The sequence below is a fragment of the Montipora foliosa genome, chromosome 14, assembly GCF_036669935.1.
Source record: "Montipora foliosa isolate CH-2021 chromosome 14, ASM3666993v2, whole genome shotgun sequence".
NCBI classification, from domain to species: domain Eukaryota; kingdom Metazoa; phylum Cnidaria; class Anthozoa; order Scleractinia; family Acroporidae; genus Montipora; species Montipora foliosa.
The window spans coordinates 9,186,771-9,202,586 of NC_090882.1; the positions used below are offsets into that span (position 1 = coordinate 9,186,771).

General features: G+C 35.9%; 2 protein-coding genes and 1 long non-coding RNA gene across 5 annotated transcripts in view; 2 read left to right on the forward strand and 1 right to left on the reverse strand.

The window, feature by feature from the left end:
• The first annotated feature begins 7 nt into the window (after nt 1–7).
• LOC137984306 (uncharacterized) lies at nt 8–10,867 on the forward strand. Its single transcript, XR_011119104.1, has 5 exons — nt 8–94; nt 3,005–3,105; nt 6,262–6,463; nt 7,480–7,659; nt 10,294–10,867. It is a non-coding gene; the product is annotated as an uncharacterized lncRNA (long non-coding RNA).
• Nucleotides 985–14,038, reverse strand: LOC137984304 (cell division control protein 6 homolog). 2 transcript variants are annotated; one of them, XM_068831447.1, is made up of 13 exons: nt 13,673–14,038; nt 12,827–13,081; nt 11,968–12,096; nt 10,877–10,993; nt 10,244–10,443; nt 8,720–8,886; nt 7,812–7,918; nt 6,938–7,000; nt 6,711–6,787; nt 6,256–6,359; nt 5,525–5,589; nt 4,553–4,767; nt 985–3,151 (listed from the first exon to the last, which is right to left on the reverse strand). In XM_068831447.1, the coding sequence occupies exons 2-13, from the start codon at nt 12,993–12,995 to the stop codon at nt 2,906–2,908; spliced, it is 1,659 nt and encodes a 552-aa protein (XP_068687548.1). In that variant the 5' UTR covers nt 12,996–13,081; nt 13,673–14,038; the 3' UTR covers nt 985–2,905. The 2 variants fall into 2 exon arrangements, with proteins under 2 accessions (XP_068687548.1, XP_068687547.1); XM_068831446.1 differs by lacking the exon at nt 13,673–14,038 and having other exon boundaries at nt 11,968–12,099.
• LOC137984305 (ubiquitin-like modifier-activating enzyme 5) overlaps nt 13,194–15,816 on the forward strand; it is a 24,985-nt gene continuing 22,362 nt past the window's right edge. For both annotated transcript variants that reach the window (XM_068831448.1, XM_068831449.1), the window contains exons 1-2: nt 13,194–13,443; nt 15,311–15,356. In XM_068831448.1, the coding sequence (XP_068687549.1) occupies nt 13,304–13,443; nt 15,311–15,356 (186 nt within the window). In that variant the 5' untranslated portion in view covers nt 13,194–13,303. The remainder of the gene's footprint in view (nt 13,444–15,310; nt 15,357–15,816) is intronic.

Here is a 15,816-nt window from a genome sequence, read left to right on the forward strand (position 1 = left end):
TTCCTCCCTTCTTTGGAGTGCAGTCAGTGAAGAGCGTAGTGTTGGCGGTGAAGCTTTGTCGCACTTCGCTGAAAAAATACCCCACGACATCACGGTAAGCTTCACAAAAGGCTGGTTATGTACTTCTGTGGATCGTAAAAAAAGCCCAATCGTTTTACGACCCGAGACCAGGTCTTTGGACAAAATGACTCAACGATATTTATGCCAGGTTTAGGATGAGGAGAAGTGTATTTACATTGACTCCTAAAGTGGCCTCTTCACGAGTAAGATAGTCTCGCGTTCGGGGTGTTTTTGAGTGGATGTAGAGGCTAAACAAGCACGTGCATGCGCGGGTAGGATATTTAAAAACAAAATAAAAAATGTTCTGTTGTGTATTAGTTAAGCGTCTGTCCGGCGTCTGTCCTTCTCTACAGACTCTGGAGGAGGGGCGTGGGAGACTAAAAATGGAAGCAGAGGGGAGTCCCGGGGGGAATCTCGCAAATGCAGATGGGCGAACTTTCTTGGCAGGAAACTTTTGTGCAGCCTTCATTTATCCCACTGACCTTGGTCACTTTAGGATGTTTATCACATAATCCATTCTGTTTGTAAATAGTGGTACTAATGATTTTTTCAATAAAGGTCTGTTATGATGTAGTTTTGGTTGTTAATAAAAGGTCATGATCAGGCTGTGTGGTCGGCTTGCTTGGCTCCCAATTGTGTATGATTATAATTAGTAGTGGTAGTGTAGAAATAAATGCTTGAGGGCCATGTGTTAGAAAACTCTTTACTGGGTTAATCATGTATTACCCTCTCAAAATAAAGAACATTGTATTGAACATTGTACTGTAGTACTTGTAGTAGTATGGAATGAAAAGGAAAGGAACTTTATTCAAGTGTCTGGTCGTTCTAGCGCTGGGTAACAATTAACGCAAATCAAGTCAAATGTTGGTTTTGAAACCATCTGCAGACATTTTAACATTTTAAGTTATCAGCATTCAATAGTCAGCCAATGAATTTCAAATCTATATTTTATTTATAAATGTACAGTGTACTACAGTACATGAAAGTTTAAACCATCAATAAAAATATTACATAACACAATTTCATAAATTTCAAACAAATTGTATATTAAAATTAATGATTAGAGGTAATCCAAAATTGACTTCTCAAAAAAATCGTTAAAATATCCCTTGTGCCACATGTATATTAAGAAATATATAATTGTCAGTATTTTTGTAATCACAATGCTTACTTAAAAAAGAATGGATTAAAGAAGGCTGGATTTCTGTGGAAATTAATGTCTTTGGGAAATGTTTTATCCCCTCAGGGTCAGATTAGATAACTTGTTGCGGGTAAAAACACTTACAATTTAAGGTGTATAAAAAGTAAACCCAAATTTTTTTATGAAAAGAAGTTGTGTTATCTGAATTATACATATAAATATTGATTCTCCAAACACTAACAATTTACATAGTAACTAGTAACATGCATACTTGAAGTACATCCTTCCCTTTGACAATTTTTTAAGCATTTAATGCTTAAATAATTTATAATTGAGTGACATCCAGTGAAATATACAAGAGTAATACTTTTTCAAGCATTGCTAAAGGAAAGCTCCACTCTTCCATCCTGGTGAATTTTTGGAAACACTGGCTTATATGTTTTTTTGCTGGAAAAAATGTAGTTGATATCACCTAGCCTGTGCGAAGCCGGACATGTAACTCAAAATCCAGGCCTAGGCCAAAAACCTAGATAATGTATAGTCTTGTAGTAACTATACCAGCAGTTTAGTCTGCAATGCAAGCTAATATCTCTAAGTAATTCAATTTAAGAAAGGAAATAGGAGACAAAAAAATATATATTTTCCCTAAGATTAATTTGAGTTTAATTCTTCCAATTTCCAGCAAAATATCATAAGCAAGTATTTCCAACAATTTGGAGCTGTTTTGTTGCGACAGTCAATGTTACAGTGTTATTATGTCATTAGACAACAGAGAGAGAAAGTTTTGTGGTATCCAAGAGGGTTTTTTTAAAGCTTGGTTAACATGGTGACAGTTAGTATGGGTGTTTTCCAGTATGATAATTTTTTTCCATGTGGAAGGCAAGTGAGGCTATGTAAGGTACTTACTATTTCAAGTATGCCCCTTAAGATTTTCTGAATGCATTTGATTTGAAAATTGAATCATTTTAAAAATGATCTTCATAAAGTACAATATTCTGAGTATAAAATATGTTTTAGGAAATAAAGATACATTACATGTACTCCTGTTTCAATGCTTGAAGTCATCCACATGTCATTAATTTGTCATAACCACAAACAATTTAATCATTGGAATGATTATGACGGATGGAATGAGGAAAATTGACACAACAATATTATTATTATAATTCTTGGTTTTCATAACTTGTAAGTAGAGACCATGAAAAATTTCAGTTTTCAAAATCAATGCATGGATGAAACCTTTGGGAAATACTTGACCGTTTTTGACCGTAACATAACACTATTTAAAAGTAGAGTCCTTGATTGAATTTGGAAGCAAACTGAAGGTGATCCCCTTGTTAAAGAGCCTCCAAGCTATTAAGTCAGATAATTATATTGTTTTTAAGAAAATTAATATTTAGCATCATTGGACTTCAGAGGTCAATGATTGGCATTTGAAAATGAATGAAACAAGACTGCTGAGTATAGTTTGGAGTGACACCTATATGTGAGTTCCAATTACAGATTTCCAAAAGTTTTCATACACATATCGGTGTATTTGAGGCGATAATTCAAATTCGTTTCTTATTCCCTTCTCATTTTTTACATTTTTTTTTAAAGAGAAAACAGGCATTGTTCTTTACCCTAAGTTACATTCTGTACCTTATACCAGATCACCATAATATTATTGTTTCTAACTTGATAACTTGTGGCTGAATAACACATTTAGTTTTTTAAAGCTGTAGGCATTCCTTCTTGAAGTATACTGGATAATAAGGTTTTGTCTTGAAGGGCATAATCAACCTCTTTTTCATCTATTTTCAGTGTCACCTTCATCATTCTTGTGTCTTTAGCTCTCTTGATGCCCAGAAGTCCTCTTGTTTCCAAGATGTTGCAAAGACCAAGAAAATCCTCTTGACCAAGCGGTGAGACTTTCCTTCTGCTGCAAATTTTGCAGTATGCATCATGGAACTACAGAAACATTAATTATTTTGTTAGACAGGCACAAAATGATTCATGTGACAATTTAAGGCAGTGGTTTCAATAGAATTAGAAGTTGTCAGTTTGATTGGAGGAACCAACTCTTGTCAGCGTCAGCGTCAAAATGACTTTAAGGGTGTGTTTGATTGACCGTATTCCGGAATATGAATACATGGAATTTAAGTCGGAAATCCGTCATTTTTAAGGAGATTCACAGTAAAATTGTCCAACACCTGCTAAAATGCTATTTTGAACATACCCTTATTATCCTGGTTGCTTCAAAACGCTGGATGTACCCTTCCGGAATAAGGCTAATCAAATGCACCCTTACTCTTAGGTTTGTAAGAATCTGGCTTTAAATATCTTAATTAATTAACTACTGTACTTCAGTTTGGGGAAAAAAGTAGCTGACTTCCCTGTGTGAAGTAGCCTGAGACAGGATTGAGTTCATTCAGTGCCAAGGCACTTAATGCCTTCCACCATTGTGGAATAAGATTGGTTCCTATACATATCATGCAATAAATACAGTATCACATGGGTTGAGTTGGTTGGTTTATTTACTCTGCTCAGAGAAGTCTTTCTTTAATTTTATGATAATTAAGTTACATTTTGATTTGATTTTCTCTTTTTAAGTTGATGTGTAGTCTCTGCAACAAGAAGATCACTTGTGCTTGCCTATATAATTATAACCTTGAGACTTAATAAAGTTTTTATTGATGCTACTGGTATTGTAATTATTGTTGTTGAATAGATCTCACTGTGCTTTTACCAAGTAAATAAAGTAGTTGTAAAATAAAAAACTGTGGTAAAGTTAAGGAAAGCGTGACACTTAGTTACATTGTAACATGACCTGTCGGACTGTAAGTAGATCAGTTAATCACCTGATACAAATCGGAAGTACATTTGTACTGTTGCTTAATCAAACGTGCAAATATGCTGTTTACGAGTTGCATACACAGCCAACATTTTTTAATTACATCACGGGAACTAGTCCTTTCTTCTAGGATTTCATGTAGTATTCTAAAGGCCAAATTCCTCAGGATTTACGTGTATCGATAATGTAAGTAGGGCGTTATGCTCGCGTATGAATTAGGACGATAATTAAAGAAACATTAAATGCCACCAATTAACAAGAACATTGTGCTAGAAATAGGAATGCGAAACATGGTGATTGTTTATGCATTGTCATAGTGTTTAATAATTATTGTATCTTAACAGTGCATGTCTAGTTAATAAGAATTAAGTGCATAGAGTCTTTAATTAGGGTACTTTATATATTCAATAGACCAGCACTGAATAACCTTCTCAAGATCAAGATAATAACATGATTATAAGCATGTTTCTTTAATGAAAGATCTTTTAGACTGAATAGTTCAGGGGGTTATGTCTTACCTTCCCCAAAACAACTTCTTTAGTTTTGCAATCTTTTGTCATCAATAGAAATGTACAGATGAGAAGTTTTTGTTGCAAAGGAATTGTCGGTTGTTCCACTCCTGGTCCAGCCACAAGACGCGACCCATATACTTCAGCTACAACACTGGCAATTTGGGAAATCCCAACCTTTTTAGGCTTTGGTGGTGTTTCTGGTCGCTTTTGCGGTGAGGCAGCTATAAATATGAAATTTAAAAAAATGTTAAGTCATTCAGGTTATAATAAAGAAATGATTTAAAATAATAATTATTTCTTATTATATCACAAGCAATTCTCAGGCTAGATGGAGTACTCTGATTGACTGGTTTTAGGTTGGGATTTACATGTTACAGGACGGACCATTACTATGGAAAAAGTCCATTTCTACATTCAAGTTGAGCAAAACACAATTTTTTTAAAGCAGAATTTAATTTTTTTATCACGACAGTACAATTACAGCAAGTGGAATTTAGTTTTACATGACTTTGTAAAAGGTTACTGTTCAAAGATTGCTGATGACGAAGATTATGAACATTCACCAAGTGGAGAAGTGCCGATTACACAAAGAAACAATGTCATATAATAAACAACTTACGACACGTAACCTCACTTGCTCAGGACTATACTGGGGGATATTGGCCTGGTCGTTTTTGTAAGAACTTCGTTACTGCCATGACCTCAGGCCAATATTCGGTTGTACACGCCAGTCGTGATACATTACAACTACGGCCAGGGAAAGAAAGTATTGAAAGAAACGAATCAAATCTTTAAGAATCCCAACTGGCTGGAGGCAGACCAGTGGACTTATGTCATGCCCTTTATAAAGAAAAGAACACCTGATTGCAGGTTAACTGTTTACAAGCAGAGAAAACAATATTATTTGAACAAGGACTACCAAGAGCAACTTCAGCCAGCAAACATTATAGTTCATATCACATTTACTAGCACATGTACCTGTATGAATTGGCTGTAAAATCTGTTGTTTCCTTTCTCCTGACTCTACAACTTCTACAGCTCTCCTGAAAACAGTAAATTTATTAAATTACACTGTACATATCATTTACCAAAGTGGAGGTAAATACATGTACTTGATGTGGATATTAAACCAACCGTGGGGAAGTAATAATAATAATAATAATAATAATAATAATAATAATAATAATAATAATAATAATAATAATAATAATAATACATGTAATTTACTGAAGACTACTAATGAGACAACTGAAGACCATTGATTATCAAGAACACAGAAAGTACTTTTGTTTGGCTACTTCTATTAAATGAATAGAACTTTGATAATCGCTTTGAACTACCGGGAATAACTAATCAGAACTCCTGAAAAGTATTACTCAGCGATATTTCATAAAAGGAAACAACTAGAGTTGTATGAAAGGATCATGTGTTAAGAAGGGAAAAGATGAAGCTGTATTTCACAAATCAACACCTTCACTGTTATTGCTGATGAGGCTTCTGGGATAGAAGCAAAAGCTCTTGAATATGTTTAAATTATTAATTTTGTGTGTTCTCCGTAGAAAGGAAATAATAGTATTACTCCCTTTCCTGGTATAACTGTGAAAATACTGTACATGTAATTTACTGGTGTATGAGTCAACAATGAAGTACAGTACAGTACTTGTACTCCATTGGTTCATGCATTCAGTGGACATTTAATTTTTTTATACCTGCAGATATCCAGAGCCTTTCTCATATCACCAGCCATCGCTGATACCTTCCTTGCACAAAACTGAACAGCTGATGTGTCAAGAATACTAATTCCTTCCTCAACCTTTACATATGACATAGAAAAAGGAAGGATTAATCAACGCTCCACCATGATAGATTTTACTCCCTAGTCTAACACCAGATGATTTGACTCGTCAAGGAAGTGAAGTGAGTGCAAATTGCTGAATTTTCGAATTTCCCTCAACACTTCAAATTTCTTGATACCATTTCTGAACAATGAATTAAAGCTGCATATTTTTAAAGCAGAATCAATTAACTCCCCTCCCCCCCCCCCCCCAACCTTCCTTGAACTATTATGTGACTTGTGACTGGAAAAATAATCCTCGCGGGGACCCTCCCCTGCCCTTACAAATAAATTTGGCTCTGCCAGTAATAGACAAAAAACTCAAGTTACCCTTGATAGCCTGTCTTGTAGAATTTTCACAATCTGGTCTTTTGTGTATGGGGCAAAGTGAAGCAGTTCTGGTTTACCTGGCCAAAAGAAAGTGATAACATCCTAAGTGATCGGATGCAATGGCACAAAAATGATTCCTTCACAAAGCATCACGGTGCCTAATTGCTTAAACTGAGACACATAAGTTTCTACTTTATAATTTAGAAAAAAAAAACCCAGATAATTACATTTAGGCCTTGCTTGTAATCTGGGAAGAATCCTGTCAGTAAGGTCCAGGGCATTTGCTATTCCTGTTGAAACAAGATATTTAATATAAATTTATAATTGTAGAGTTTTTGACTTCTGTTAACGGATAATATTGTCTTATTTTCATTAATTCAATTCTTTTTTATACATTGCCTAATGATTTAAATAACGCAAAAGGAGTTGAACACTTTTCTTTGTTCCTGGTTTCATACAACACACAATTTGGCCAGAAGTAAACTGGCCTTGAAAGATAGGTACACACTCTGTACAGTTTCCTTGCTTCAACACAATTACGGCATATGCCTTGCTTGGCTATTGACTCAGTTCCTTCAACAAACTACTCCAATGGGGCAGGTATATAGTTGAGAGATGAAAAGTCACAGCAAAAGGGTTCGTAGTTCAATCATAGTTACGAGACTTCAATCTGTTTCAACTTTTCCTTAGTTTTACTATTCCTGTGAAATGGGACATTAATAAAAGGAGGCTTTAACCCTTTCCTTTCCTTCACTTTTTTTTTTCACAGTGGTGCAGAAAACAAATACTCAGTCTGGTGAATACTGTTTTAGGAAACTGCAATAAACTATGCCGCTACATGTACTTATAATGCAATCCAGCTTGGATAGTTTGAATCAACCATCTCATGAATACATGAATAAACACCTCCAGTGGGTACAACAGAATTTGAAAAGGGTGGTGTTACATTGTAAGTATGGTACCTGCAAATAAAGGAATTATCCAATTGAAGGCCCTTGGATCTGTAACATGTTCAATTACCTCATTGCACTTAAGTTACCATCTACAAACACGTAGTTATTTGCTGGGCAATAAGTTTGACAATGATTTGCTCATACTTACCAATCAAAATGAGCTTAGATTTTGGAAGAGATGGCAACTCAAACATGGTGTAGAGAATTTCCTGATTCTTTGACTCAAGTTGATCTAATTCATCCAAGATTAAAATTCTATTAAATAAAGAAAAAAATGCAAGGTGTGAAAGTGAACATGCAAAGTACACACCCCAGTGAGGTGTAGAATTGAGAAACATAGTCTAGTTTAAAAGAACAAGGCAATTGACACAGTGTGCTCTTTTTTTAAGCAAGTGTGATTCACATGAGTTTCTGCTGTAGGAATTCAGTGTTTTGAAAAAGAATTTTGCCACCTGTTGGGGGCCCCCATGTTGGGTGATGTTACAAGGGGTAACCACAGGCAACCCAAACTCATAATTCAAATACTAAGTATATGTAATAATTTGTAGTGTTTACAGTGGGAAACATGGAATGCCAAAAAAAAAACTGGCTAATCTTAGTTTATAGCAACGAAAATGAATAAAATAAACTTAATTTTACTTCACCTTGTGTCGAATTGAGGCATTCTGGGCTAGTTTTGAAATGTGATCCTATCTTAATGACAGATACTGTAAGAGCAAAATAAAATTCCAAAACTAGCCCAGAATGCCTCAAATTCACTTAAGGACACAAGGTGAAGTAAAAGTAAGTTTATTTTATTTACTTCCGTCGCTGTAAACTAGGATTATTTTATTCAGCATTTCATGTTTCTCTTATAAACCCTACAAATCGTTACGTTGGCTGAGCATTATTCGAATTATGAGTTTGGGTCGCCTGTGGGGTAACTAAGGCTGTAATTAATGACAAAAGTAATTTGAGCACAACTGCATACAGTAATTATATGGTAATTAAGAAAAAGATTCTCCTAGCTAGAGTGGTCAAGATATTAATTTTGTATTTGTATTTTGTGTTTGCTACCTTGTGAGTTTTGACGAGGAGAATTCTTCTTCTAATAACTTAAGTGTGGCCTTTGCTGGACAGTTTTCTTCACCGACCAACTCAACTGCAATTTTCCTGAAAATATCCTGAGGCTGTTTCAACGCCATGCAGTTTACAAAGATAACTTGGCATTTCCTTATCTCTTCCTGTAAACCAGACAGTAAATGTAAGCTAGAATCCATACAAATGAATATAACTCAAGGCTGCTGCCTAAGAAAATTTTGCGGGAGCACTTTGGGCTTCCAACATTAAAAGTTAGTAACCAGAGTCCTTTTTTCAAGAGCCCAGAATTAATTAATTCCAGCTGGGATCATATTTACAAGAAAGTGAGGATGAATCAAGTAAGGCGCTCGTTTGGGCTACTTGCTCAGAAATTTGGTAGCCTGCGCTCGCAAATAAGGCGCCCCAGGCGACTGTTAGGCAGCAACCTTCTAACTGTGTTATTGTAGGGTAACAAGATATTTAAAAAAACAGGAGTTTAGAATGATTTCAGGTCAATTTTGTTTTTAAAATCTAGCTCAATAATGTTATCCTTTGGCATCCATGATGCCTGAATGTACAGCATAATTAATGCTTTTCACAGATTGTCTTCCGTATTTATGGGAACATGCAGGTAAATGTTTGATAGTAGAACCTAACCCTAACCCATTGACTCCCAGGGACTTCCCATTGACGAGTAAAATACAAGTTGGCCAGTCTGTTTGGGCGTTAAAGGGTTAACTTGGTTGTGCACAGTAAATTAAGTTGATGGTATTATAGGCATCTGTTAACTTGAAAGCTGTGGACATTGGATCATAAGACACATTTTCATTGCAAAATCTGCACAAATCCCATCAAAGACAGATTGCTACGTGCATGACTGACATGGCCCCCAGAATCTTTGATTTTACCCTATTACATGTAGATGTTGACTCAAAAACCGAACAAGTCTAACAACAGAGACCAACAGTTTGGCCTGACTGGTGCTCTTGACACGCTAAACCCCCTACTTAACTGTTTGTATACAGTAAATATACAGTTAAGTCTCAAACTGAAGTGTTTGTCTTTTATTATTGCCGTTTAGTAACTTGATGTCATCTCTTTGATATATTTTTGCTATGTCTTATTCATCAGTTGTAGGGCTTGGAATTAGCAGGGGTTTCATTAGAAGCCGGTCACCAACTGCCGTCTACAGTGTGTGTTGTCAGAAATTTGCCTCTCATTGCCAGCTACTCTACCTGCCTTGATTTTCACTCAAACCCTTGTAAAAGCCAAGAGTGACTGCCACTTGCATTGATTTGCCGAGGCAACAACTTTACAAGTTAATGAAACCCCTGAATTAGTTTCACTGTTTTTTCCTGCTCTCATCTTCCTCCTAGCTTCTTTTTTGTTTTGTTTTAATATACATCTAATAATGCTAAAATAGGGACTGATCTATGACCAGTGAGATGTCAAAACAAAGTAAATCCTAAGGGAAGGGGGAGCATATATTTTCTGGGCCAGTTTGGATCATCTTGATCATACCTTCATTTCAAACATGATCTTTGTCAAACAAGCTGTTTTTCCTGTTCCAGGCGCTCCTGATATGTACAAGCTACCTGGTTTTCCTTTGGGAAGATGACTTTCAAGAAATGATCTGATTTCTGCGATCTCGTTCTCTCGACAAAGCAAATTTTCAGGGTGAGAAGAGTGAAGTGCTCTTCTAACCTTTGAGTATTGATGTCCTAGAAGAAAAACAGAAGTTTACAGCATATTTTTAAATAGTGATTTTCTTTTCGTAGAATTCCCAATCCCAGCTCTTAATTACAGCTCGGTCTGTGTGATAGTGAACATTTTCTGTACTTTGTTACATACTGTACGCATTCAAGGTAAGGCTTCAAACTGTTAAAAGGAATCATAACAATGATAAATAGTAAGATAACAACGTAATAAAATACCTGTATGACAAGATACAAAGGTCATGCAAAATTAACTTGAGTCATTTGACTCTGATCATAAGCCCCAATACTCTATTTTTGACTTAACAATGTTCAAATCCAGTGAACCCTAACCCGTTTCTCATGATCCAAGTCAAGCAATTTTATATTCAAGTTAATCCTGTACAACTTTTTAGTACCGGTACCTAACCTTGGTCAATAAATGTTTTATTTTGCTTACCATCTTGTCTAGCAAGTGATAGAATCTGTTTTGGTTCTGAACACTGTGCTTCAGTGGCAATTATTTTTTTAGATTTTCCTTGGGTGTGTCTCTTTTGTTGCGATGACGGAGTTCCAGCTGATTGTGGAAAAAAGATTGAATTAAAAATACTGAACTGTCATAACATGAAGCTAGAGTGAATGTAACAATTAAATCAAGTAAAAAAGAAACTATACCCTTTTCCTCTGTGAGTTACTATTAAAAGTTAAAAAGTGCAATTTTTTTTACAAAAGCAATTGCGTTCCCGGCATGGAGTACTTGATCTATTCTTGGTTTGCATTCATGTGCCAAGACGGCCATGTTGGTATACAAAATAACAGAAAATGGCCCACCAGTTTTGCATAATAACAGAGACAAATTCCCAAAAGACATTTTAATGCATTGTTCTGTACACCAACTTGGCCGCCGTGATATCAAATGCAACCACCAATATCCAATGCAAATTCACACTGCAGTAACTCGAGACTCTTAATAACTAAAAGTTACTAACTAAAACATTGATAATCCCATGGTTAGGTAAGTGCAGTAAATTAATTAATAAAAACTGCCACTCTGTTCTTTGAACCAATAATATTATAACTCAAGCTTGGACCAAAGCACATGGTCAAAATAGACAACAAACTACCGGGTATTGTGTTTTTTGAGGTTCTGGATTGATTTGCATTTTTGTGGTAAGTGAGTGAGGAGGGGAGGAACTTTTAATTGTACGGTGGGGTGGAAGCTTATGGACGGTTCTGTTTTTTCAGATATCTAATTTTGATCTTTTTTTTTTTTTTTGGCAAAAGATGTTTGCTATTGTGGGTATTAGTTTTTGGTTTTGAATGAAGCTCTGCACTGACAGGTGAAAGCATTCCTATGGATTTTCCTAGTCAAATGAAGACATTAAATGAGCATCACCAGTTGTTATTTATGAGCTATTTAATGCTGAGCCTTAATTTTACTGCTGAATCAATAGGTCGTTTGTATCAGTGGTCGGTGAGTTTAAATAACAAAATAACGGAAACATGGTTTGCAAACAGATTTCTCCTTCATTAGAGAACCGTGACACTGACCGTCTTGACAATCAAATGATAGTTTTTGTTTTGGATCCAGGTTTTCAGGATCAGTGAATTTTGCATCTTCCTGTTTGCCTCTGTTGTCTCTTCTCCTCTTTGGGGATACAGTTGAGCATTTTGCCTCCACTGCTGAAAAGGTGAAAACATGGCTTTAGAAAATGTTGAAAATTGGCAGATGTAAAGGGAATAAAGAAGGTTTAGAGGAAGATTTTCACATCTTTATGTAAGAATGATTATTGTGCCAAAGTTTATACAAAGATTTTCTTAATTTATGCAATCATGCAAATAAAATTATAAACTTTACAATCCTCTTGAGAGTTGTGCACAATATGAATATCAGTATTTTAACTCGGTGAGCGTTTTTTATGCTTCGTTTGGGCAGGAAACTAAAGTTCAGTAATGTTAAATAATTCAAAGAGTCATAATTTAAAAGAAGGAAAAAGCCGAAACCAGCCCAAAAAGTTTATGTAACGCTAGAAGCTCCCGGGTTGTATTAGTGTAATTATATATTGCGCGACTGTGAGCAGACGGTGTTAATGAAATATGCTTAATTTACACATCCACGCCAAAACTGTAAGAACATGACGCAGAGCTTTCTATTTCGCTTAAAATCACAAAAAAGTAACCCAGGAAAATATCAATCGGGCAAGAGCACTTAGACGAACAAAGGCTAGCGCGCGAATTTCATGGTCGCATGGACTCTCATCGTTAATGACATTTTATCTTAGCTTAGATCTAGAGTTATCGGCAGGAAATATGTTTTGGATGTTTTCGGGTAAGAAGTTTAATTCGATATTTCGACTTTTACCAGAGACAGAATGATAGAGAAAATACGTTGTTCGTTAATCTAAGTTACCTTTCGGTGGACCGCGTCGCTTTCGAGGTGAGGTTGTGCACGTTTGATCAAAAGGAATCCTGGTTGCCTCTGTATTAATCGTGTCTCCCTTTACCCTTCGTTGGTCTTGAGTGGTTTTGCGAACGCGAAACTCGATTTGGCTTTGGCTGCTTCGAGTTATTCTAGGCATCTTGGTACAAGTAGCTGCAAGTAACTCGCTTTGTATCTCCAGAAATCAAAGTTCCAGCAACAGCGAAGCGTTGAGGCGGTGAATGACTGTGGAACGATAAATGATTCCTGAATATTCGCGGGAAAGTTTTTCAGCCAATCATATGACGGTGTGTTGTCTTGAGACCGCGGGCGGGCTTTTTATCAGCGGTACAATTCAAGAAAGCAGCTGAGAGATTTCCGCCATCTTGTTCACGAACTCAGGGAGGGAGATTTTTTAATTGCAATTTTAAATCTGTAAGGTCACAGTAAGCATCGCTGAACTCGACAATGGCGGAACAAATTGAAGAACTTAAGACCAAGATAAAAGAGTTGGAGATGGCGTTAGATGCCGAGAAGAAGCGGAAAGGACCCGTCCGCGAAAAAATCGAGGCGATGACTTCTGAAGTTGTAGACAGTAATCCTTATAGGTGGGCTTTCAAAGTCAGTACGCGAATGAAAGAATAGACTGAACTAACGATTAGCAGAGAAACTGCGCTGTGGTCATTATCCCTTAAGAATCCAGTATTGTTCCTTAAAATTTTCATTTTCAAAATTTTCATGTTCAAAAAGGTACCCGATCAATTGACTTATTTGATAGAGCGCTGTCCTCGATCTCCACATCATTTTCAAAAGTCTCTGAACTCGGTGTGTACTTACTGTTATCATTTCGAGGAGGTCGTTTCACAGTTGACAAGGAAGATCATATGTTGTTGTCTTTTTGGAAGGAAAATGTAGCATGTAGCGAGAAGAAAAGTCTGAAGAAAAGTCTGAAGTGGTTAAACTAAAGAAGACGTTTGCGTAGGTTTTCAATTTGGCAAACAAAATTAATTAATGTAATGCGTTGCTTGTTTCAACAGCGTTATGATTAAAATATTTCACATACAATTAAACCAGTTTTTAGCACTTGTAAGCTGTACATTCATGTTAAGTTTTCACGAAAATGGTGTACACTGTAGCTTCAATAATATTTGCATAATCTAGACGTTAGCCAACAAATCAAGGATCAAGGCTAAAATTTTCTGATCTTGATATTTTAATGCGTTAGCTTTAATCCCAAGCTTTATGTCTGTCTGTTTTTTATTTCTTTTCTGATTGATTTTGTATTTGGGCTTTCTCACAAATTATTATCTTAGTTACTTTGTTTTTAAAATTTCTTTACAAACCTGAGACTTGATTGATTAATGACTTAAGCAAGCATTCCTCTTGTTCTATTGGCCCTCTTAGTAAAGGTGAATCTTTGCCGAAGTCATTGTTTACATTTCGCCTCATTAACATAGGAGTTCGCTGACAGAGCTAGAAGACATCATGCTATATCTCACATTGAACTCAAAAGGTAAAAGAACATGTTAAACTCAGTCAAATTTCCAATAATATTTTAAGCCTTTTGGCTTTAGTTGAAGCAAGTTATTAACCATCAAAAATCGATAAAATTAATTCTTGGGTCGCAAAAACACTAATGAGCCCATAAATTCTTTGTAAAGTTTTGAATTTTCAAAGTGTTGTTATTCAGATATTGTCCGGTAAATAGCAATTGTGTTCAAAGTCTCAGAGGTAGCTCACTATGCAATGCACTTTCAATAATATTCAGTACTGATTTATTGTTTGATAGATTGGAAAACAATAGGTTTATGCTAATGAGGCAAAAAACGTAAACAAAGATTCCCCTATTCAGCCAGGCAAAGTCTAGATCTCCTTGTCAACTTTTATACTACATGTACGTGTATGTGGCCATAGTGACACCAACCCAACTGCTTCTTGTTGATGATGTGATGGCGAAAGCATTCACTCTCTTTATTTCTTGATGTGTGTCGGTTATCTGCTCTGTCCAGGTTCCCCTGAACTAACCGACATTATTATGGTCTTGACGCAGACCAAATTACTGACATTTACATCTGCGTTTTGCTGTTTTAAAAAGGTTTTTTTGCAAACTTCACAAAAGCTACGGGGTGCAGGGATGGTGCAGTGGTGAGAGCACTCGCCTCCCACCATTCTGTCCCGGGTTCAATTCCCAGACTCAGTGTCATATGTGGGTCGAGTTTGTTGGTTCTCTACTCTGCATTGAGAGATTTTTGTTTGGGTACTCCGGTTTTCCCCTCTCCTCAAACACCAACATTTGATTTGATTTGAGCTAATTGTTGATTTCAGTTTACAGTGTCCCCAATTAGTGCTCCAGCTCGAGAAAGATTAGACACTTAAATGAAGTTTCTTTCCTTTCCTTCCCATCACTATTTTGGTCCCATTAACTTCATTATTCAGCACACAAATCTTAACCTTCATAATCTCTTTGTTTTTTAGTCGTTTGATGGCTTTGAAGAGAATGGGCATAGTTGATAATTATGAGGTATGGATCATACACTGTACAATGTATTGCTAGAATTTAACCAAATCCCCATTTCTGGTTTTTCTGAACCGTCCTGTTTTCAGTTTAAACAAAACTACAATGTACAGAGTAACATTATCATTCAGTACTGCAACAAGGTAATCTCTATTGGTATAATTGCATAGGTGATTATTGAAAGTTCTCTTCTATTACAGTACGTGATAAACACCTTTAGAATCAGTTTTTTTCACAATGGCCGTAAACCGTTTTGTTGAGGTGATAGATGAAGAAATTAATAGTTATTGTTTTAAAGAAAGTGGGCACCCCCCAATGTAATTATACTAAACCTTTGTCTCAGTTTTTATTCACCGTTATTCACCTTGGCATCGGCGAATGATAATTGTTCAATATTTACATCACAGTTTATTAAATTTAAAGCACTACTGTAGTTAATGAATAATGTATAAAGAAATTGTTATCA